A 24745-nucleotide genomic window follows, 5' to 3' on the forward strand; every position below is an offset into this window, starting at 1 on the left:
CAAAAGCTTAGTGCTTCTAAATAAGATATTTAAATATATGCATACCTCTAACATTTCACAATTACTAGTTTTTGGTTTTTTATTTTCATTTATGTTTTAAGCGATTTTCATCTGTGTTAAAAGGATTAGATATTATAATACAACTAAAAAATATATAACTGTATATATTATGCTCGGTTTTAAAAAATAAAGAGTTATAGCAATATAGTTATGGAATAGCAATCATAAATTGTTACAATTATAAAAAGGTTAATTAAAAAAAAAACATGAACGTTTTAAATAACACTGTCATAATATATATTAGCGTTAACGAGTTTATTAGTAAGCAAGACTGGTCTTATTCAAGCACTATGCTTAACGATAATAAAGCTACTTGTAGCTCGCTACGATTCACGCTTCGCCGGCCCTGCAGTGCTCAGACACCATTAAAATCCAGTCGGTTTCTCATCTCAGCATTTAGTAATCAAATCTTATTCATTTCTGTATGTCTAGAGCACAGGTTAAAGAATAATAGGCAGATAGAGCGTACGGAACACGGCAGGGATGCAGCCACTTAACGGTTGTTTTGTTCACAAAAACAAAAAAAATATAAGACGGAGTATTTTTTTATAGATAATAATTAATAAGTATTATTTATTAGTCTGTTATGATATCAATTTATGTAATTGTTGTTACTTAATGTTAAATCTTGAAATACAAATTATGAAAGAAGTGCATATGCGGATGTCAAGGAGACGCATGACGTTTGTTTTTTTTATTAATGACTCATTATATATACACTCATTATGTATCATTCTTTATTCTGTGGTCTAGAGTGAGATTGCCTCTGTAGCCCTTACGATTCCAAGGTCCATTGGGACTCCATGTGCAACGGTCGTTGGCACTTTACAACACTTGTTTCTTGGCATGGCATCAAAATAAATGTTTACTTTTTTCGGAATTTGTTTTTAATTTTTAATTTGACTTTGACATTGTTTGTTTATAAATTTGTAAGTCGCTTGTAAATAATGTAGAACGGTGATTTAAATCAAAATCTAATACATATTTTTATTAATATTTAGTTAATATATTAGACTTAGGTGGTCAATTCAAGTAGGTAGTTTTATTACTATTTGTATATATAGTTGCTAAATAAATAAAATATTATATAAATGCGAAAAGTCATTCATCACGAAATTTTAAAACCGCTGGACGTACAGAAATGAAATTTGGCAGGGAAGTAGTTTATAATGGGTAGGTATCCAATTAGAAAGGATTTGGAAAAAGGGTCGGATTAACGAGGTCTTAGAGCGGACGAAGTCGCGGGCGTCCGCTAGACTAGTATAAACCTACCCTAAAACTAAATACAAAAAATAATTACAATAATGCAAACATGGTGGAAATATAAATATATATATATATATATATATATATATATATATATATATATATATATATCTTCTTATAGCTGTGGATCTGCTTCGTATATCATCAGCCACTCAAACGGCAATTGATTTCAAGAACCAAACGTTGTAAAGCTTTTAATATTTTGAGAGCTGTCTGTCAAGTTTGGTAATACTCTATTGATGAAAGCGAAGATCAGTCTCGCTTAAAATTGCATGTCCCGTCGCCCACCCCTGTTTAGATACCTCCGAGTTGTGTCAACAGCGTTCAAGCTGCACTCTGCATCGCCTCGTTACGTGTCAAACATTGTTTAACGGTTGTTTTGTTAGTGTTCACCGCTTTGCTCCACGTAATCTTTGTTCTTAATCGCCCGCTCTTGCTCTTGCCACAGTGGTCGTACTTGGCACACACGTTTTTGTTGTCGGACTGAAATTCTAAGGCTGCGTACACACGGTGCATTTGCGACACATTGATAAACATCGGGAAAGGGAATCCAGAAAGGGATTACGTTGTTTCATGTGGCCTAGCTGTAAGAAGGCTCCTAAACGATTCGATATTTCATAAGTATTATAAGATATCAATATAACTTTAAGTAACATAATATGTTAAACGCAAAGTCTGAGCAGCGTATTATAAACTAAAATAAAATTAAAAAAAGGTATTTTAAACCTTATGTAATATTATAAAATATTAACATTTTATGACATGACAGTGTCAGTTTACACCGGATATGAATTCAATTCTACTTATTTGTGTCTTATTGACTGTTTTGGACACTTTGACTGTATTGTTTATGTTTAATTTGTAGACAAGGGTGTGAAACGAAAAACAAAATTATCTATTTAATGCGGGTTCCAAAAATTCTGAAAATTATTTTCTAAACAGCAATTCGTATCTTGTATCTGTAAAAAATACCATCGACCTGCTTATAAATTATAAATAATAAATGTCCATTTTGGGACATCTCCTTTAAAGCCCACCAAGCAACTTCAATCTAAAACTGCGGATCTTCGGACAGTAACTAAAAATTACACGATAGATCCTTGAACTTGTGGACTATTATGAGAAGTTAACAACTAGCTCAACGACGCAGTCAATATTATATGCGCACAATGAACTTGAATGCTACCGCAAACCAATAATTCTGCCCCTGCGTCCACCATTACATTTTTAACGTCCCGCCAACAGCGCGTCTGAATAATATATGGTGTACTTCAAATAACACCGCGTTTACAAGCATTGCAGGTAAAACAATACCATTATGTCGTGAACAATACCAGTCCATAGACAATGCCAATTCACGCTTTCGGTAACAAAAGTTGTCGGTTTCATTATTCATAATGTCACAATATAGTTCAACAACTGCGGTACTAATCGCTAATATTGGGTTACTGTGTAGGGGGTGGCGCGAGTGTATTTATTAAGGAGCGGTTTTTGAGCAATGACGGGGTCCGTTGTCTATTTGTCAGCCACAATTAGGTTCGCTGGTGGGTATTAATTACATTGTCTAATGGAATGGTAACAGTTTGCAATGGAACCTGACAGGGTGTCACGTAAAACCTGCCATAATCCAGGTGACGAATTTTAATATTTTTTTACCTGACTACAATTACAATTGCGAGCACCTTTTATTGTTGAAATTTTATTTATTTTATTGTTGAAGCAAGATAATAATAATTATGTTATATCAACATACATACACATCACTTTCTTCTTAGTAATTCAGCGCTACAATCCTTTGTGGGTCTTGACCTCCTCAATCATCATTATTTCATCATTATCAACCAATATTCGGCTCACTGCTGAGCTCGAGTCTCCTCTCAGAATGAGAGGGGTTAGGCCAATAGTCCACCACGCTGGCCCAATGCGGATTGGCAGACTTCACATACGCAGAGAATTAAGAAAATTCTTTGGTATGCCGGTTTCCTCACGATGTTTTTCATTCACCATTATGTTACACGTGACACTTGATATTTAATTTCTTAAAATCCTCCTCAATCACTTTTCATGTTTATTCTTATTATTTATTTTTGGTACATACATAAAACTACGAAATAGACTTACAAAATATGTATGGTATGTATGTAGGGTAAATAATAATAATTTTTTATTCTATGTTCAATGGTTAGTCCAACATGGACATACATACAAAGCTTCGTGATAATTAATATCAATTGATCACGGCTCGTTCCCAAAGGGGTAGGCAAAGACCACGTCAAGCAAAGGTCGTAGTAGATTCACGACTGCTACGATCTTTGCTACGAAGAACTTTAAGAACGAAAATGCCCTGAATTTGGTCCAGGAACGTTCGCCTTGACCTTCTCTTTCCAATATTTTCGTTTACCCGCCTTATAAATTCCTTTTGTTAGTCTCCTTAAATTCATCCTCTCTACGTGCCCATACCATCCAAGTATAAACAAAATTAACACTCTTTGTTGAGTTATTTAGAAAAGAAAACGTCTGTCCGTCCTTCGTTTTACCCCCATAGTGGTAATGACATATTTCGATCAGAAGGTTATGGTGTTTATGTGTATGGGTACGGTGAAATTGTAAGTAAATTATAAGGACAAAAGATCTTTCTTAAATTATCATTTAGTTTAGGTAATAATTAGGTAAAATACAAATATTTATGAAAAAGAAAACATTTTATGCCCTCTATGTTATATAACAATGTTATGTAAAAGGGAGTGGGTATCGAAATTAATATTGAATTCCATATTATTACCGGGAATTATACGGAAAATTCGTATTATAATAAATACGTCACGGCGCAATCTCATTTCCGTTTATTGAAATTTTGAATGACCTCCGTTCATTCAATTAAAAGATAAACAGATTGGATGGCCATATACTCGTATAGAGTATTTACAATATACATACCCATAATAATTATGTTCATTTTTTTAACATTATTATAGTTATTTATTTAGTTGATTAGCTAAACGACGCAAAAGTTATCAGAGCGCGTCACCACACACGATCCTCCGTCTTCCTCATCCAGCCACTTCCCACTACCTTCTTGTTGTCGTCGGACCATCTGGCTGGAGGGCGTCCTACACTGCGCTTACTGGTACGTGGTCTCCACTCCAGAACACGTCTGCCCCAACGGCCATCTGTTCTGCGACAGATATGGCCCGCCCACTGCCACTTCAGTTTGCTAATCCTTTGGGCTACGTCGATTAATTTAGTTCTCCTACGGATTTCTTCATTCCGGATTTTATCCTTTAGAAAGACTCCTAACATAGCCCTCTCCATAGCTCGCTGAAGAGACTTTGAATTTGTGGATAAGGCCAATCGTCAGTGTCATCCATACGTCATCACAGGTAAGACACTCATTAAACACTTTTGACTTCAGGCTTTGGGGTATTAAAATAAGTACTAGAGAATAACAAAAGACATCATATCACTCATTATTATAATCGTAATAAACCTCGTTTTATTTAATAGATAAAAGCACTCAAGTTTCATCTCCTTTTTTAAGACACGATTATTAAAATAAATTTCCGAACATTCCTGTGTAGAGAACGTTATGAACCCTATAATGTTTATTATTTTAAATCTAGACAATGGTTTGTTATTTTTTCCTTTATTTTAGAAGTAAAACTCTTTGGCCAATAGGTATTTATTTCGTACAAACTCGGAGACCGGTGTTCCGGTAAGTGGTCTCTATCCGCGGCTAATCGAGCGAGTGCTTACCCGCCTAATACAATCAATTATTTTGTACGCTCCAAACTTAAGTATTTATTTTCAAGGGTGACTCTTGAGAAGAATTTTTTATATGATAAATGATTGTTTATTAACTTCTTCTTTGGTTCAGTGCTTAGCTTCGTTACATAGATACAGGGCTGTGGAATATTATGTTTTCCTTTTTTTCTAAGAAATTCTCAGTAATATTCCGGAGTTGGGAAATTGGTTTTACACTCCCGTTCCTTGGAAAGCACGCTAAGCTGACGGTTCTGGACACAGAACATGAAGCACATGCAATGCATAGCTTTAAGCGATGTGTTAAAAACTTTTACTTAGTCGAGGTTACTACACCATTGATGAGTTCCTTAATGATAAAGATGCTTGAAGGCTGTTGGATCAGATTCCACCTTCACACATTGTAATGCTGTCAATCAATTGTAAATTATAATATTGTATGATTTTTTTTAAAAGAGCAATTGTTTAGTTTCTTGCCGGTTTCTTCTTAGCAGAACCTGTCTTCCGAACCAGTGGTAGAATCTTTACAAATAGTCAACTGACGTCTCAAAAGTGCTTGTAAACTGAGCCTACTTGAAATAAATGAATTTTGTTTTTGTTTTCTAATTTTTTTACACTTAAACTGTGCGTGGTTCCGGTCGTTATCGTGAACATCTGACAATATTAAAACAGACAGAGTGAAACATTATCACCACCTGCCCTCACCAAAGTGGTGTGATGGGTCTAAGCTCCAAATCGCCTCTCCTCTGTCAGTATCTTATCATAATCATAATCATAATCATATCTCGAAAACCGCTTCATGTACAAAGCTGAAATTTGGCTGGTTGGTAGTTTATCCACTAAGAATGGGTCTAAGGGCGGACGAAGTCGCGGGCGCGGGCGGGCTAATTGGACCATTAAGCTGATAATGAGAAAGTGATTTTTGAAATCATTCCATTTAAAGCCAAATCCCAGACTAATTTTACACCATAGTTGGGAATGACTTGAGTAATTTATAATCAAGTGGTCCTTAATTCGATTTCTCGGAAAATTTAGAATAGTAGGAACTTTTTACATTATCTAGTAGGTACAAGCTTACGTAAAATTCATACCACATTATAGTTTCATTTGATTTTGTTCTAAAAATCGGAGATACGTTGTAAAGCAGATGGTCCTTAAATATGTAATTAACTAGTGGTCGTTTGTTTTATGGTTAAAACACTGAGTACCCAGTAAGGTTTGTGTTGGGTAAATTTGGGGTCTGGCGGTCCCGTACCAGGATTTGTTCACGCCCAATATACCTAATCAATTATCCTCCGGACTACTAACGGTAAATTTGCTACTAATTTTATTTTAAAGTTGTTTCTTGTATGTACCTATAAGAAAAAATAAATTACCCTTGCCTCTACTTACAATTACATATTTTCTTTTAATGTTGTATAATACGAGAATGAATCAATAACATAAACATGGTAAAAGTATGAAGAGTTTAAGAGTTTAATATGAAGATAATTTAAATTCAATAAAAATTATCGATAAAAAATAAACATATTATTTTTCCGTCGCGCAAAGGAAAACGCATGATGTATTCCAAGCATATCCTGCGAAGCATTGGTTTCTTATTCTAACCGATTAAGTTTACAGTTTTTTTTTTCTGTAAATTGTATTAAAATTTGTGTTCGAAGGTTTTTAATATTTTATTTTTAAATACTTCTAAAGATAGAAGTGTCTAGTTCTTTGAGACTGTCGTCTGCTTATATCTGCTTACAAACAGTGTCGCTTTGTTCGCGTTGCGGTATTGTTGCCAGTGAAACAGGCAGTTGAGGCTTAACACCTAAACCTCAGGTTGAAAGACAAGGCGGCGCATTGTAGGACATGTTCCTCTGTTTATCTACAGGGTTATGGAGCTCTTTTATAGGAAACGTTAAAATACTTAAGAATCTTAAGTATTCTTACAATCCATTTCCTTAAGTTAATCTAAAATGAATGATTATATAATTTATTTTTTTACAAAAAAATACCGACTTCAAAATGCACTAATAAATTTGAAGAGTTCCCTCGTTTCATTTTCCATCATAACATACTGACCATGGGACCACTTGGAAGTACACACACACTTCTTTTTTTAATAAAGTTTCGACGTATTTAAAGCCTCCTTCTATTTTGAAGTCGTTTAAAACCTCTTTATCGACAACAGAAGCAAACTGAGCAATTTAAGCGACTCTATTGCGAGCTCGTTAAATTCATTAAGAGTTAGTTGCTCTAGGCAGGAACAAAGTAAATCTATTAAGAGTATTTTAAAACGAGCAATAAATAAGTCTTGAACATTTTCCGCCGAACAAAAGCCCCGAATGCATTCTATCGTTGACGTAATCCTTGCACCGGGAACAGAAGCAATCTGAGCGATGTTGGCTCTTATAAATATTAAACGTTCCGAGCTTGGGACCTCAACAAAAACGTTTATCTGGTCTCCGTGGAAAAACCGCCAGAATTAGCAACAGGGGGTGGATTAGGGCGGACCGCATTTAATCCTTCTCTAAGACGGCTTTGCTTAAACGAGTTCTAACGAGCTAAAGATAAAACAATTACCGGGGACGTGATTAAGAGATACGGAGGACACTTGTTACGTCTTACAATGATTCTGTCTCGCTGCTCTGACGGCCTTGTCGCCGTTTTTAGTCTTATTTACCCCGTTGAGAAATATCTAAAGTTAAGTCCGCCCGATTAATTTCCGTAAAGGCCTGTTAATTGCTTGCGTAAATAAAGCCGCAGCCATTCTTCTCTGCCATTTTTCGGATTTCGTACATCGTAATAGAAAACCCAAGTCCGTCGGGGTTTGTTTTTCCAACGACCTGAGGTTAAGATAAGTAAGTACTAAGTAGCTAAAAGTACCGAATGTCTATTAAAAGGCTACTGTTTAAGGAAAGATAATGTTAATGTTATTTCAAAAATATCTCATTAAATCAATTATTTTAATCATGAAACAATTTGTGATCATGACACTTATCCTGGAGTATTACTTATCCTTCAAACTCAAAATCAAAAAGTAAATCTGAAAATGTTTAGATATTCATACACCTTGTGTAATTTAAAGCGACAGTTTAATTTATGTAGGTACATAGTTAATTTTAAAATCATTGAATCTTTTGAAATCGAATCTAAGAATAATTGATATAGTAAAAATTTACTATAGGTAATATTCAAACAAAATAAATAGGATTGAATTTTGATGCAATATTAATGAATTTGTAAATTCCTTCAAAATCGAGCTGTGTAACGAAACGGTGCGATAAAATTCAATGAGGATAGAATTGTTTGAACTGGTCAAGGTTTTTGTAACAGTAGAATTAAAACAACAAATATCGGTTCCTGTGATGTATGCATGGATTACGTACCTATAGCGGTAGATAGCCTTTGTCACTATGAATTCGTTACAAGCTTTAGGTACTAGTACGAGTAGGTATGTGTCTAGTTTACGATACTTTTCTTTTGTAAGTTAATTTGTTACTAGCACCACTCAACAGTTTCACCCGCGTCGTTCCCATTCCCTTGAAAATGCGGGTATAAAATAATCTAATATCACTCCCTGATAATGTATATTTGCATTGGTGAAAGAATTTTTCATGTCGGTCCAGTAGTTACAGAGACTATTCAATGCAAACAAACAAACAATCAAATCTTTCCTTTTTATAATAATAAGTATAGATTAAGATAACCTTAAGTGCTAGAATGGCGAAACCGCACTAGCAAGCGCAGTGTTGGTCGACCCCACAATCGTAACACTGTATGTGTGTAAGTACTTGTCAAGTACAAGTACATGGCATATTTGTGGACTAGAAAGCACCTCGAGCAAGTCCCAGGACTTGTGACCTTGGGCGTAGATTTAAAGAATCCTTTCAGAATGAATAAACCTTTCCTGCCCGACATGTTCTCCTTGCTCACACTTAACAATTTATAATAAACAATAATTACAATACAAAACATTATCAATAATTACAGTGTAACCTGGCAGCGTGACGGTGTCTACGCTACCTGACAAACAACTGAGCTTAAGTCATCAAATACCCTCTTACTTATACGAACACTGATACCTCCCGTCCACAATAACATAAATAATTAATGTTACTATCACCTGTAATCGTTCTTAAACACAAATAATAATTTACAGAAAAAAGTTAAGTGTGGCTGTAATTTAGGATGAAGAACAAATGTTGTAAATAATATTTTAATTAAATAGAACACCAATATATTCCTCATTTATCTGAGTCATATTATATTTCGGAGTTTACAGCGTTGCTTTAACAAACATCCAAACAAAATTACACTACACATACACAGGTGCCTTACGAGTACATCGTTGTAACTTATTAAAATGGTTCCACTGTATGTGTGTAAGTACATGTCGCTGAAGGCGTCGCGTTCATTAGTTCCACGATGGAGTAAGTTAAAATGTATGCAAATTACGGCATATGAAGTATCGTTTGGCTCATCGTAGTACTTCGAGGTACGGCACAATTTCGTCAAAGCGAAAAAATAATTATTTCAGCACTCGCGTGCAGATGGATGTAAATATTAGGGATATAATTATTGTTGTAATTAAGATTTATTCCAATAGTTAAAAATTAAGACTTGGTGTTGGTGGATTTTTATATGTATGGTACATACACATAAAACATCAAGGTATGTATGTAGATAGTGCTGAGAATAGGTTATCTATTTTTAATACACCTAAGCAGAGATTTTATGCTATTAGATATGTCACTAGCGTGTCGAAACTGAGCCGAATAAAAAAACATTACATTTTCATACAAAATAATTCAAATATCTATGTAAAACACGGCTTTATCTATCATTGTATTTTAAAATGTGTAAAACTTGGCTACGTCATAATTAAAATGAAAATATAAGGATGAGTTTATGAGACACATTTTAAGATCTATTTACAAAAGAAATATTATTTACCCCAAAAATATTAATTTTAGAATACATGTTCCTTGAATATTTTTAATTACTTTTCGGTAAAGAATATAATCCCAGAGTTATGGGAAATACTCCCGAGCACCCTGTATTGTTACGTATCACCGGCCATATATATGTTATTGAATTGCCATAGCCATTTTCTCCATATTAAATTTTCCAGATTGCCATAAACACTAGCGCTTATCTGCTTCACTATATACAACTTTATAGATTTAATTTATAATGATATATCCTTTGTCAGTCATATTTTATATGTATACAAAATATGACTGACTAACCTACCCCTACTTATTACCTACTAGCTGACGCCGCGCGGTTTTACCCGCGCGGTTCCCGTTCCCATAAGAAAACGGGGATAATATATAGCTTATAGCCTTCCTCGATAAATGGGCTATCTAACAATGAAAGAATTTTTCAAATCGGACCAGTAGTTCCTGAGATTAGCGCGTTCAATCAAACAAACAAACAAACAAACAAACTCTTCAGCTTTATATATTAGTATAGATACCCAGTTTTTCAAGATTACAAAACATTCGAAATACATAATTAAAAATAACTGTAGTAAATAAACATTGTCTAAGCGTTGTAATTTATCACCATTTTTGCTAACAGCTGAGCGATTTTCATAGCTTGTATTATACGCAAGCGACTTTGTGAAAGTTTCCCTATTCTATATTATAATACGTCTTTATTCCTTATCGTTAGTTTAACCCGCCACTCTTTAGTTTAATAACCTTCAACGTAATTAATCATTGAACATTAAATGACTTTACCCACCCGTGACGCTAATTTATTCATAATTTATAATAAAGCTCTTTTTAAATCCCGGAGCAAAAATGTTGACTTAGATGTGATGCTTTATCCCCCTTTTTCCTACCTACGTGCATATTATTTTGCATAATTAATCATTTTTAACTAGGTGTGCTTATTTTATTACTGGTTTAAATTGGTAGGTAATTCATTGTTTAATTATTTTTATTGAAGGTAATATTAACTTTGGAAATTTAAAACGATACAAATAAATTATGACTAAATTTACTGATTAACATATTACTTATTTATAAATTTATATATTTTAAATTATGACCATGTAGTGAAGTTTTTTAAACAATTCAATTGACAAAACATCATATAATATTCGATGCATATTACTTAATCGTATAAATTTTAATTTTAATTTAAAGTTTGGTACATCCAGTGTATTATTTACTAAATCTAAGCAAGTAATTTTGATTTACAATTTGTGCCTATTAATATTAAGCTCGTTGGACATTTGTAGTGTAATTTATATATTGAAGTACTCGTATAGGCACGTTCTCCGTCGATTACGCACTCCGCAAAAATTCGATTTCGCGAAAATCAAATTGAGGCGTGACGGTCTACAAAACTAATTACGTATCGAAGCGATCTCTTCTTCACGCTTTCTTACGTGCTTTTCGCATTACCATATAAGTTGAGCTATAAACGAGCCAATCTATTCACGTCTACACATCAGGGGTTCGCATTTGCATATAGAGCAGAAATTTATTAAATCTACAGCCAATATTCCAGCTTTTCGACATTGAACTCTTACTTATTCATTGCGTCTCTGAAATTTTTTATTGGATTGTAAAAAGGTATTCAAATGTTACTTCATTTATGGGAAGTACGAGCGTGGTTTAATCAACGGTTTAAGAGCGCTTTTCCTAACGATCGATTGTTTTTAGTACGCTATACCTATACGGGTAGGTCGCTATCTTCTAAATTAAACGGGAAAATATGGAAGGAGGCTCGGCTAATTTGCCCATGTATAAATTGTTAATACGAAGTTGCTTTTATCCGCATAATTGAAATATGAAACATTTATTACTTTGATACCTATTTTCCGCTTCATGTTAAATTTCACTTAATTAGTTCAGAATTTTCCATTTAATTCACGGAGAGTTTCTCATGGTTTTCCTTTTAAAAAGAAAACGGTGACTTTAAGTGGTTGAATTAATAATAACAAGGTCCGCGGTAGGGGCGGCGCCGCGGGCATCAGCGAGTTGACGGTATTAATGAAACTGTTTCGAGAGGAATAGCCACGGGCGCAATTGTTGGAATGAAATACACGAACGAACACTGTAGCGTACAAAAGAAACGCCAAGGAGGGATAAACAGTTAAAAATTAAAGTCTATTTGCGGCAAGCAAACACGTCTCGAGTACCCCAAGTATCTAATCCCCGTAGTAACATTTATCTTTTCTAAATTAGATAGTGGGAGATCCTCTGGGTACTGGTTGCTTACCTGTAAAAGCAATTGATTTTATCATGTTGAATAAGATATAATGTAGTTGCCGCAGGATACGTACTACATCAGAACACGTAGGAGACCGCTACATTCAAGTTTGTTTCTTCAAATAAAGATTCATAAACACAATGTAAAAGGAATAGTTAATGTAGATGTCTAATCTACAAAACTACTTAATACATATTTTATAAAGGATTCCTTTTTAAATGTATCAGTCTAAGACAGACAGAAGATATTATAAGATCTAAAGTCAAAATGCTTCTCCAAACTTTGTATTAAAATACATAAAAATCGGTTTAGTGGTTTGGACGTAAAACAAAACAAACAGTTACAGTTAGTCTTTTAAAAGTTGTACCAGGCGTACCGATCCAAACATAACCTAAGGGTACGTAATACGTTTATAAAAAATAATCTTTGCATAATTCAGGAAATGTAGTGAAACACAATCTCACATCATCACAGTCGCGAGGATGTGTAGTATAGCTTAGGTATTTAAATACCTAGTTAGACGCTGATTTTATAGGCTGCATATTGAAAAGTGACATTTGTTCAAAATACTTGGATATGCGTACCTACTATGAGGATGGTGATAGGCCAATAGGCCAGTGAGAAGCCAATATTATTTGGCATTGGTTGACTTGTGAAGAATTACTGTTCATATCATCATCAATTGACGTCCACTGCTTTTTGTAGGGACTTCCAAACACCGCGGTTTTGTCATGTCACGATGTTGTCAGTCCACCTGGTGAGGGGTCGACTAATGCGCCTTCCGGTGCGTGGTCGCCATACCAACACCTTAGGACTCGAATGTCCATATCACTGAACTAAAATTTCAGAATTACAAAATTAGGCACCTGCAGACTTCATATTGTTCGCATTGCGTCGCTACAAGGCAAGCATATCGTTCGTTCGGGACTCGGGTTGAGTGCTGTTGCATTTTAATTAATTCTCTTTTCTATCGCGATGCGCTGTTATCAGGCACCCACAGGCGTCGGCCACAAACAAATAGGTAGCTGCTAGCTACTCGGTAGCAACTAGCAAGCGCAGGGAAGTAACCATTTTGACACCGTCATATTTTTTCTCCTTCAGCATCCTTTGTATTTTATTAACACTGAAATTTTATGTCGAGCGCTATTATTAAACTTTGCCTTCCATTTCCCTTTAACTTTTTATATAGTTTTAATAATTATTGTTACATAGTTTGGAAGTCTAACATAACAATCATTGGCGTATCTAGGATTATTTCCTAGGGTGGGCACAGGCCCACCTTAAGACCCCACGCTGAACAGATTCCACACTCATTATAGAAATGGCGTTTACAATGTTTGTGGACGCTGGCCTCTGAAACTGCTCGACAGATTTTATTGATTTTTCTTTGTATATTTCGTATTTTGGCGTCCATCATAATATTTTAAATCGGTAGGCCAGAATTTTAGAGTGGGCATTGGACCATTCTAGGCTATATACGCCTATGTAAACAATCATGAATGAAAAGGGACTAGGTCCGCGTAAGGCAGATAAATTTATAGTACGTTCCTAAACTAATTATTTTTTTTAGTAAGTGGGTATAATCGTTTACAACGTAAATTTTCCTGTATCTAACAATATCTATCAGAGTTGTAGTAGGACATATTAATAGATTAATCAATATAAAAAAATATTTTCCTAAAATTTTTCTGTAAAGTTAAAATAAACTCAAAATTATTTTTTTCAATTAGGTTTAGTTTATACAAGCACTTTTGAAACGTCATGTAATAATATTATCAGATAATGGTGATAATTAATAGTTGAAAACTTAAAATTAAAGTTACAACGGTCCCAATACTAAGCATCAATTGAACTGCACTGCACTTTATAATATTAATATGTATCTAACTAAATAAAGATAATCTTAAGCCATGCGTTGGATCTAATGTGATCCACTGACGATCAAGTAAGCTCACATGCCTGCAGAGCTAACGGTTTGACAGCAGATAAAACTGATCGTCGCGATGTACATTGCGACCAACACACGATCACGACTGACACACACTAACACACTTGTTTCTTTGTTAACAGGCTCTGGACGGGCAAAACATCTACAACGGATGCTGCACACTGCGCATTGACTACTCCAAGATGACTTGTCTCAACGTGAAGTACAACAACGACAAGTCGCGCGACTACACCAACCCCACGCTGCCCTCTGGCGACGGAGACGCGCACCAACTGTTGACCAGTGAGTTGATGCCTCTGCGGGCCCGCCTCGCCTTGGCCCTCGCATCCAGGATGAGTTAGTCTTATACTACCCGACACCTGGACGCTTTTCACACTGACCTTCGATACACCTAACCTTTTATTTGCGTATGAATGGGTCAAAACTTGGAAGATAAAACTACTTCTCCTAAACGTAGAATTTTGAAATTATGCATGCTTGTTTAAATTTGGTAACAACACATTAAAATACTAAATTTAGACATAACTTAAAACTTAAAAAAACTGAAAACAATTATGAAAGTTCAACAGTTAGTAATAGTTCGGACGTGAATCTTCGCAAAAACGTTAAATTTTAAAAGCATAAATGCCCTCGGTGGATACAAAGTCTTCAATTTGTAGTACGAAATAGTAATTTAAATTGATAAACAACGTCTACTAACCTTTAATACAATATATTACACATTATATTTCATGAAAAATGAAAATAAAAGTATTTTATAAGTTAAACAAGCACGCATGCCTACTATTTTACCCCTCTTGTCTTGTTTATTATTCATAATCAATTCTAAATGTTTCCACAGTGACTAATAACTTATCATAAATCCCTATTGCACCGTAGAGGGTTGTAATATATGAGGATTACTCCTGTAAAGCCTATTTGTTGCTTTTGTTATACTATTGCTGTATATTTTGGGGTCCTCACAAAAAGCGGATATGTGTAGCGTGTTTGGTGTGGGTTTCCTTCACAGGCTCTTGCTCTCTCACTGTAGATAGATTTTTTTATTTTTGCAAATATAAAATAAGATAATTACAAAATGGAGTTTTAAAACACTTTGCTAAGATATAATTAGATTAATGGCTCCGTGTGTGTCATACTAATTTATTACGTCCTTAGATATGAGATCTTAAACTTTCCGGAATGAAGATAGATTGCCAAGGTTGACGTTAACGGCACAACTTTGACGTAGGTGGCGGAGTTTTGGCGCCACCGTTCTTAGGCCTGGGATCAGGCTTGGCCTCGCCGTACGGCGTCGGAGTGGGGGGAGTGGGGCTCCCGGCCTTCGGAGCCCTCACCCTGACACCCGCGTCGCCGGCCCTCCGTGCCTTGACTGCACCACCGCTGCCTCTGGCTACTGTGCTCCTCGTCTCCAATCTCAATGAAGAGGTAGGTATTCTACTTCCATGTAGATTGCAAAACTAAAAATTTGAAGTAGAGATTCAAATCAACACAAAACCAAATGATGTTGAATGCTTTTTACATTGTAAAAAAACGATTCATCCTTAGATAACTTTTGTAAATGAGTTGACGGTACCTATCACTCGTAAATCTGGTAGGCACAAAACGTAGAGAAATTATTTTACAATCTTTCAATTCGATTTGGTAGTTTAATGTTTATTGGCAAATTATTGCATTATGCTAACACAATAGCCGGTAACGTCTCCACGATTCATTTAATAATATGGGTATAAAATCCACCGAACGACTAATTGATCCAAACTAATACAGTCGTTACAGGCTATTCATTTATATACTCTACTTAAAACTCCTTAAAAATAAGTTGCTAATTTATTTATAGACATGAAGTCAGATATCTTTTACGACTATTTATAATACTATCTCTTTTCTCTTTCCTATTGTTTTAGATGGTCACGCCTGACGCTCTCTTTACCCTTTTCGGTACGTGTGCACAAACATTCCGTATTTTATATTAAAACATTAATATTGCTCCCGAGCCCTGTCTGCCTGGAAGACAAATTGTCAGCTAACACTCTCAACTTCTTTACTGATAACAGCATCCGATGACTTTTTGTCGAATCTTCGCTTGTTAACACTATCCATTCTAAGGTCATTCTAAACGCTTTATTAACTTGACAATTTGTGTTTCAGACATCTTAGATGTAGCTAGGTTAGTGTATGTACCTACCCCGTATTGTATTTTGTGTCATGGTTTATTCTATTTCACTTCTACAGTGTTCAACAACAGTGGATAACGTGTTTAATACAAAATAATAATCAACAACAATACATTGCCATATTGTTGGTGTTTGCTAATTAGGCGAGCTACAAAATAATGTTGTTATTAATAAAGATATCCTTCTTATATTTCTATTAACTTGTGTCGATATTCAAAATCTTTTTTGTAGCATATTTGCTTCATACAAATGGCCTAAAAGTGCCGACGCTGATAACCGCTACAGTATTAATCGAAAGCTTATTCGTGACCAATATAGAATATAGAGCTTTGGAATTATTTTCCTCTTGTATCATTTTCTATCTATCCAGTTTCACATTATACTGTTCGATTATGAACTAATTCGACCAACTAAAATATTCCTCATGTACCCGTTGGAATAAACCTGTGTTAATGTAGTAGCTTAGCTTAGTTGTAGGTGCCCTTAGATTTTAATGTGGCTGTCTCAACTTTGCTTTTATCATCAAGTTTCTAGTAGTAAAGTATTCAAGTTTTCATAATACAACTTTTTTGGGGGAAACTAGAATTGTCACCATATCTAATTTTTTGATCAACCAATCTAGTGAATTTTGGTGCAATAGCAAAAATGCAGAGTTGAGGTTGCCGTCCTGTGGCGCTAACGTGCGACCAACGAGATAATCTCGTGAAGAGAAGTAGACAAAATTCAACCAATTGAAAATACCGCTATCTCTTTCATTGCGTTGGTACGAAAGAGATGGGATTGGGGTAACTCCGACGCTGTTGAACGAAATTTTGTCTATATATTTCTTCACTAGTCGCATGTTAGCACTTATGAAATAAATCATATTACTGAAATACAACAGGAAATACATTGTTCAGTTTGTAACACATTTTTATTATGTAGGCGTGTACGGTGACGTGCAGCGAGTGAAGATCCTCTACAATAAAAAGGATTCAGCCCTAATTCAGATGGCAGAGCCGCACCAGGCTCACCTAGGTATTTACTGTTTACATTACTTTCAACCTTATGTGCGATCACATTAGACTCACATTCGCTGAAATATTATTTTTGTTTACATTATAGGGATGTAGTGTTTTCTACTGCTTACATTTCATATTGCGTGAAGTGGTAAATCTGAATAACTCGCTTATCCTATGGTTATTACTATAAAAAATGAATTATTCATTTCCGTTAAACATGAGGTATCTAAGTGTTTATGGGCATAATATATAGGCCTCAGCATCCACTATAAAAAAGCGAGATATTGTTCTAATATCTACATTGAGTTTCAAGTATTCAATATCTAAGAATTAATAGCTGTGTCATTGACTTTGGTTAAAAGCCCAAACCTCTTGAATTTTTGAGGATAAAGCAATTCAGCAAATTATCCCCCTTTGTGGCAAGATCTTTGTAAGACACATATCTTTAAATGTAGATAGTACTCGAACAAAATTATGCGAGCCTTATTAATACGAAATTTAAATTTCGAAAGTATGGGGTATATTTAGAGTGCCCTTTTGACATCCATTTCATTAATTTATTTCGTTTAAAATGATTGAAGCTATGAGCTTGAATCATTTAGAATTAAAGAAATACATAATAATTAATTTGTACTTAGGCTACATTACTTATCGTCGACAGTATAACCTGACCAAAATTATAAAAAAACCTTGTATGTGATTAGTCTTAGTATACTATTTAGTTACTCCTAGTTGGTCTGGTCAGGTTATAAAATTGTTGAATTATTACGAGTAGAATGCCAAAGTGAGCTTTTTTATGATCTGTTAAATTATAATACCTGGATGAGCAAGTTAGTTCGGTATTTTTATTGGCTAATTTTCTAAAAAAGATAGATCGACCTATCGCCCCTGAAATCTCCTGCACAATAAACTAACTTTACTTCTATTATTATTTTCCAGCGATGACTCACATGGATAAACTGCGCGTGTTCGGTAAAGCGATGCGCGTGATGCTCAGCAAGCACCAGACGGTGCAGCTGCCCAAGGAGGGGCAGCCGGACGCGGGCCTCACTCGGTATGTGGTTCATCACCATTACCTACCATACCTTTCAACACCATCGTAGCGACCGGTCGTCAAACACGGCGTTATCGCGCGGTTTAATACGTCCTATTATGTCGACCCGTTGGCAGCTCACCAATCGATTTGAACTTTCGAATGACTTAGAGATTAACACCATTTGTGCCATTAGAGAGCCAGGCCTCCCTTCATATAAGATATGGGATTTAAAGCTTATATCCACCACTGTACTACAATGTGGATGTAATGTGTGATGTGATGTGATGTTTAACTATGTAACGATCACTATCAGTTAATAGTGATATCCGGGACCTAGCTGAAAGTCCTCTCCAAGGTACGGATATGCCACCAAATTCCTAACTTTTTTTCAGAAGAAAGAGAAGTTATATGGTGAAGTACATTTCATATACAAACCGCATGACCCGAAGCCTCATAATTAAGCTAATCACTTCTAATGAGTCAGTTGTCCAAATGACAGCAGTCTATGTTAATATTTTCCGACCCTATAACATGTTCTGAAACGTCACTAAACATCACTAATCTCAGTATAAGATGACATTATGTTACTCGTAACTCATAGCCTCATCTGTCTGTTTACCCTATTTAAGAGAATGCGTCTGCAAATAAATGGCGATTGATAAAATCACTTAAACAACATACCTACCTAGATGTCCTTTCATGTCTATAAATTGCATTTTCATACACTATATGAATTCCTTTGTCGGTAGAATTGGCAATATCCCGAGAATTATTGGAGGTGCTAAATAAATTTTCTTTTTTGCTCTATTCCAGGGACTATTCCCAGAGTCCGCTTCATAGATTCAAGAAGCCCGGCAGCAAAAACTACCAGAACATTTACCCGCCGAGCGCTACGTTACATCTTTCCAACATTCCGTAAGTTATTGTCCAATTTCGAGACCGGCCATTACATTCATACGCTCAAATGGACCTGTCTAACATACTGTTTGTTTTCAGAGCCACAGTCTCTGAAGATGACATCAAAGAAGCTTTCACCAAACGGGGATTCACAATCAAGGCGTTCAAATTCTTCCCGTGAGTTCATTTATTTATTAACAAGGATTAAAAAAAACTATATTGGGTTCAGTATCAGTTATCTCCAATGACTATTTTTAAATTGTCTTCATTGTACAGAATTGGACCTGTTGCAGTTTTATTATAAGCATAGATTATACCATAACTGATCTAATAATAGAAATCAAATGAAGCAAAAAGAAATCGATGAATTATTATTACCTGATTTTTATTGCAATAAAAAATGTGAAACACTATATCAAGAACCCTTAAAAGACGCTCACAATTTACAATATATCCGTGAGATTCATTAAATTTTAAACATGTTATAATAAATGTTTATTTGTGCTTTTGCAGGAAGGATCGGAAAATGGCTCTCGTGCAACTGGCGACGATCGACGACGCGGTGGCGGCGCTCATCAAAATGCACAACTACCAGCTCTCCGAGTCCAACCACCTCAGGGTGTCCTTCTCGAAATCAAGTATTTAAACAAAACGACCAATCACCTCCACGGAATATCACACAACAGTCGTTCACTATCTACACGCAAACGAGGTCGGACCCTTTTCGGATGACAAACAGCGTAACCTAACTCTCAAGCCTTATCGTTCGGCGATGCGACTGTACATCGCACGAGCACGAGTACCTCTCTCACTATTCGAGAACATCGCTCGACTGAAAATTATATTATATCTGTATTACGCTTACTCGGATCAGTATAGATTAAGTGCTAACTCTATTTCATTAGATTACGTACTATTACTGTACAACCTAATTAAGATATCTTGTCATCGTTTCGGACGGCAGCTGAATCTTTTTTAAGTTTGTTTGAGGGTACCCTGACATGAAATAGCTTCGCTGTGCGACTAGGGAGGATTAATTTTGTGTGGTATTCATTCCGTATTTTTATTATTCGATATATTATTTTTATACTTTACTATTACTTAGCGTTAATCGTTTCCAGTGAATTTCAGCAATGGTTTCTATCTCAGAGTAAAGGTTAAGCTAGCGATTGCGAATAAGTAAGACTTTTGAAGACTACACATATCAAGTACATATCGATACTACAGTCATATCCTTTTATAAGATAATTGTTGATTGATTGATTGATAGAACCGTTTTAATTAATGAGTAAAATCTTTAAATTACCTGTAGATCTTTTACAATATCTAACGTGTGTCCTGGGTCGCTGTAATGTACCTTATCATTACTCTGAGATCAATCAGTTTGTATGAAACAGATTGCAATTAGATTGCGCTAGACTTATTTACAATTTGGCAACTTTGATATGTACGCAATGTTAAACATTGTCTGGTTGTTTTGCGGTTATTATTGTAACAGGCTTATTAACGATAAATGGTATTTTTATATAATTATAATATTCAACACTAGAGCACATTGTTAAAGTATTTTCTTATCACTTATAATTTGCAGTTATTATTCTAAGATTATATTTTATACATATATTTTATGCTCTAGTTTAATCTGCACAATTTATTATGGCATTTTGAATATAATTATATTATAGTTTTGTGCGCATACACATTTTATTATGTTTACTAACGAATGGCTACGTTCAGAAATGTGTATGTGTGTGCAATATTAGTTGTAGAGAGGATTTTAGTATAATTTAGATATAAACTGTCGTCTTCTATAGCCGGCACTATCCGGAACCTCCACTGAACTCTTCCGTGACTGTTGCGTTGTTTAGAAAAATATTCTGTTTATTGTTAAAAATAATAGTTTCTTCTCGATTAGTTAGCGTAATCACGAATACTATCACTAATCATAGTTGATATATCATCTATAAAACGTTACGTTGCGTGACATAATAGTGACATGATGCATTTATTTTGATGTTAATTTATATTAATGGTAGCTACAACATACTGTAAATGCTCGTGCATATATTCACTAAGCAATTAATTATAGATAAAATTATTTATTTGTTTACGGTCAGGGTCGGTCCCTACATATACGACAGTGTGGACAATGTTGCGCTAATGTATTTTTTAGAATAATTTTAAATAAGTATAATGAATACTACTATAACGTTGCCACACTGTTAATAAGGACGTTTTATGGAGTAAAATATTTTCAGGATTTGATGCAAATGCACTATGTTGTGTGCGGGTGTCTGTATCGCTTTATCACCACAGTATTTTAGTTTTATGCTCTCTCCTGACACTGTGTACATACGACGCCGGCTCCGGCGAGCTCGTTTTCCTTCTAAACCTAGCGCTCGATTGGTTTTCACACATCTTTGCCTTCCTAAAATTAAATTAAAAATGCGTCTAGTCCAATGCAAAAGAGATTAAGTTTGTGGATTAAGTAAATTAACGTTATAACTTTTAAAAATTCTCTCAAAAACTCTGGTAACGCTTTTAGAGATATTATTTATTTATTGTAATAAATTTGGTCAATGAGTTGGTGCCCGCAGTCTTCGCCCTGACGGTTAGGACCAGATTAAGTGTTCAGCGACACGTCCAGTCTATGTGATTAGGCAAAGCATGCGTGAAACAGATACCTGATTTATGACGAGTTAGTGAAAACGTTGCTATTTGCAATATGATAATTATCAATTAAATTTTTAATAGAAGACGTATAATGTTAAGTGGAAAATGTCAAAGAATTCATACATATCTTCCCTTACCCGCTGGCGGAAATATTAAGGCCTTGAGGTGGAAATTTAAAATATATCCATCCTTGAGGAATTAAAACGGTAGTAGTTTGTGAAGTAATCCGCTGTAAAGTTAAGCTTCGAGGTCCCTTTGTCCTCGGTGTAAGGTTCATTTTCAACATATCTTTAGTCACAAAAATAAATGAATTTTGATTTCAGTTTTATACTCGTAATCTATCATAAAAATAACATATTTACACTATTATGGAATGTATCATATGTGTACATCACGTACAGTTTAAATATATAAAAATAGAGCTTAGTAAGATGGTTAAACTAAAAAAAAATTAGATTGTCATTACGATGTAAGGTTAATAGAGAAATTTGGTCATACAGATTGTATTAATTCTGATTAATAAATTAATTAACCTATCTACGCTAAGAACGTGTAAGTAGTAGTTTGGTTTAAATAATGTTAGGCGACCAGGGTGTGGTGATATTTTGCACGTTTTTGATGATGTTTTTCTATAGGGTACACGAGATTGTGCCAGCGTTGGGGGCGGTCTGTTCGAGATGGCGTCGGTAGTGATCGCTGGTTTAATATTATTACCAAACATGTATTGAAACTCACGAAAGATTACATATCTACTGTACTCAGCGTAGAACACCACACACATTGGGCTTCGGAGATATTGCCTTTATTTACAATCCAGCTATTGAATTCTTAATCTTAACGAGGGACATTATCTGGTAAATATAGGTTATGCCAGAATCTTATTAAAGAAAAAAAGAAATTGTACCAAAGATTCAAAGGTCTGCATCGTCAGATCTTGAAAAGAACTTTAACCGATACTTTACACTTTCAGGTTTCATTCTCATGAAGTTGAGCAAGAAAGTTTAAAAATGGCAAGTGATTCTTTGGCTTTTCTTTTCGATCCATGTCCCTTGTTATGTTTTGAGATTCTAGAGCCATGAGTATTCAGCACGGTATTCAACCAAATATTTTCTAAAAAGCAGATGAAGTTTCTTCTTTTCCCAAAAAATCAGGAGATTTATAGTTTCTATTTTTTAAAAAACATTAGAAAGTCCAGGTTGGTTTTTCTGGTATATGAAAATTTCCTAAGTTTTACGTTATCAAGCTTGGTAAACCGAAGCGATTATTACCGTCTTTTAGTTTTAGACAATGGACATGATTTTTTAAAATTATTACATCCCTGCCTCTTGTTTAACAGGAATTATTTTTATCGTGCTATCAAACCCTCAAAAGCTTTGGACAAGGCAACTCTCTGAATGCTCGAGTTGGAGACCTTCAAAAATGTGTGTGGCGTTTGGTGGCCTAAAAATTTTCTCAATAATATTGGTATTGACTAATAGATTATTATAGGGGTTTATGTGTTTAGAGAAGTATTTTAAATATTTAGGATAATGTCGTAATAATATAATTAAAAAATAAATAAATCAGTGTTTAGTATGAGATGCCAAATTTAAAGTCAATACACATTATTTTAGGTAAAAAGTAATTGAATTAATCTTAACATTTATTAAAAAGTTGATGAAAATGTTACAGTTAAATTATATTTGAGAGTTTTATTAAGCGCAATATATGCAATTTTATTCATTGTAAGCGAACATTGTTTCAATTTGTTAGTTAAAGTTATGCGTTGAAAAATATGTGAGAGCTGTTGTTTTTCAATCTTATTTAATTGGTCCATTCGTGTTGATTCGACGCAGCGTGTTGTAACCGATAGCTGTGTTATACTTTGTCTTGATGTGCTTTACTCATGCTCATATCACACAATATATCCCTACAATATTATAGTGCTTCTTTATTCCTTATCCTTTACGGCATTTTAAATATTATTTTAGCATATTATTTTGTACCTACCTACATTCAATTGTACGGATAAATGCCGACATATCAATATACCTATACGATTGGCTTAAGTAGAAATTTTCTTAATAACCAGAACCATTTTATTCATCTTTTGTTTTATTTATGTTACATATTCCAATGGTAGGTACTTTGTATTTTATTTTCAGTGTAATTTAATGTGTCGTAATTTCTTTGTATTTTCTTTTTTTAGTATTAAGCCTTTTGTGTGTTTAATTTCATTCTTATTTTTAGTTTTATAATTAAACTATTATCATCATTGATTCTTTTTCTTTATTTTCCTCACCTTTCCTGTCTCCGTTTGCTTATATTACCTTCATCGACAGTCGATTGAAATTCGATTTAAGATTTCTTTTATTCTTATAACTTTCTTCATCAGATTAGTAGATCTATTTGTAAATAAAACTTATACACTTTTAAATGGGATCAATATAATGAGGTTATGTACGATTGTACAACATCTGAACTCTAGACATACCTACTCTTATCTACTTAGATCTAAATTGTCTCGACATAACTACAATACTATTCTGTAAAACGTTTCAATACATCTTCAAGAGCCCTTCACGTATTGAATATAAAAAAGTCTGTGGTACTTTGCGAGAATTTATGCGAAATACAGGTTGTTAAGTTGGATGTTAAAGGGGTAAGGGACTCAAATATTGCCAATGATAGGTTTTGTAAAATGATCACGTGGAATATGCTACGCACAGGGTATAAT

General features: G+C 34.6%; 1 protein-coding gene across 8 annotated transcripts in view; it reads left to right on the forward strand.

Moving 5' to 3' along the window:
* LOC112055597 (polypyrimidine tract-binding protein 2) overlaps nucleotides 1-24283 on the forward strand; it is a 594474-nt gene extending 570191 nt beyond the window's left edge. For 6 of the 8 annotated variants that reach the window (XM_052882550.1, XM_052882551.1, XM_052882554.1 and 3 more), the window contains 8 exons: nucleotides 14371-14584; nucleotides 15477-15673; nucleotides 16153-16186; nucleotides 17347-17439; nucleotides 18363-18477; nucleotides 19273-19374; nucleotides 19456-19533; nucleotides 19870-24283. In XM_052882550.1, coding sequence (XP_052738510.1) covers nucleotides 14371-14584; nucleotides 15477-15673; nucleotides 16153-16186; nucleotides 17347-17439; nucleotides 18363-18477; nucleotides 19273-19374; nucleotides 19456-19533; nucleotides 19870-20002 — 966 coding nt within the window. In that variant the 3' untranslated portion in view covers nucleotides 20003-24283. The remainder of the gene's footprint in view (nucleotides 1-14370; nucleotides 14585-15476; nucleotides 15674-16152; nucleotides 16187-17346; nucleotides 17440-18362; nucleotides 18478-19272; nucleotides 19375-19455; nucleotides 19534-19869) is intronic. The other 2 variants (XM_024095781.2, XM_024095800.2) reach the window with 1 other exon arrangement.
* Nucleotides 24284-24745: the final 462 nt, after the last annotated feature.

The sequence above is a fragment of the Bicyclus anynana genome, chromosome 7 (assembly GCF_947172395.1).
Source record: "Bicyclus anynana chromosome 7, ilBicAnyn1.1, whole genome shotgun sequence".
NCBI lineage: Eukaryota > Metazoa > Arthropoda > Insecta > Lepidoptera > Nymphalidae > Bicyclus > Bicyclus anynana.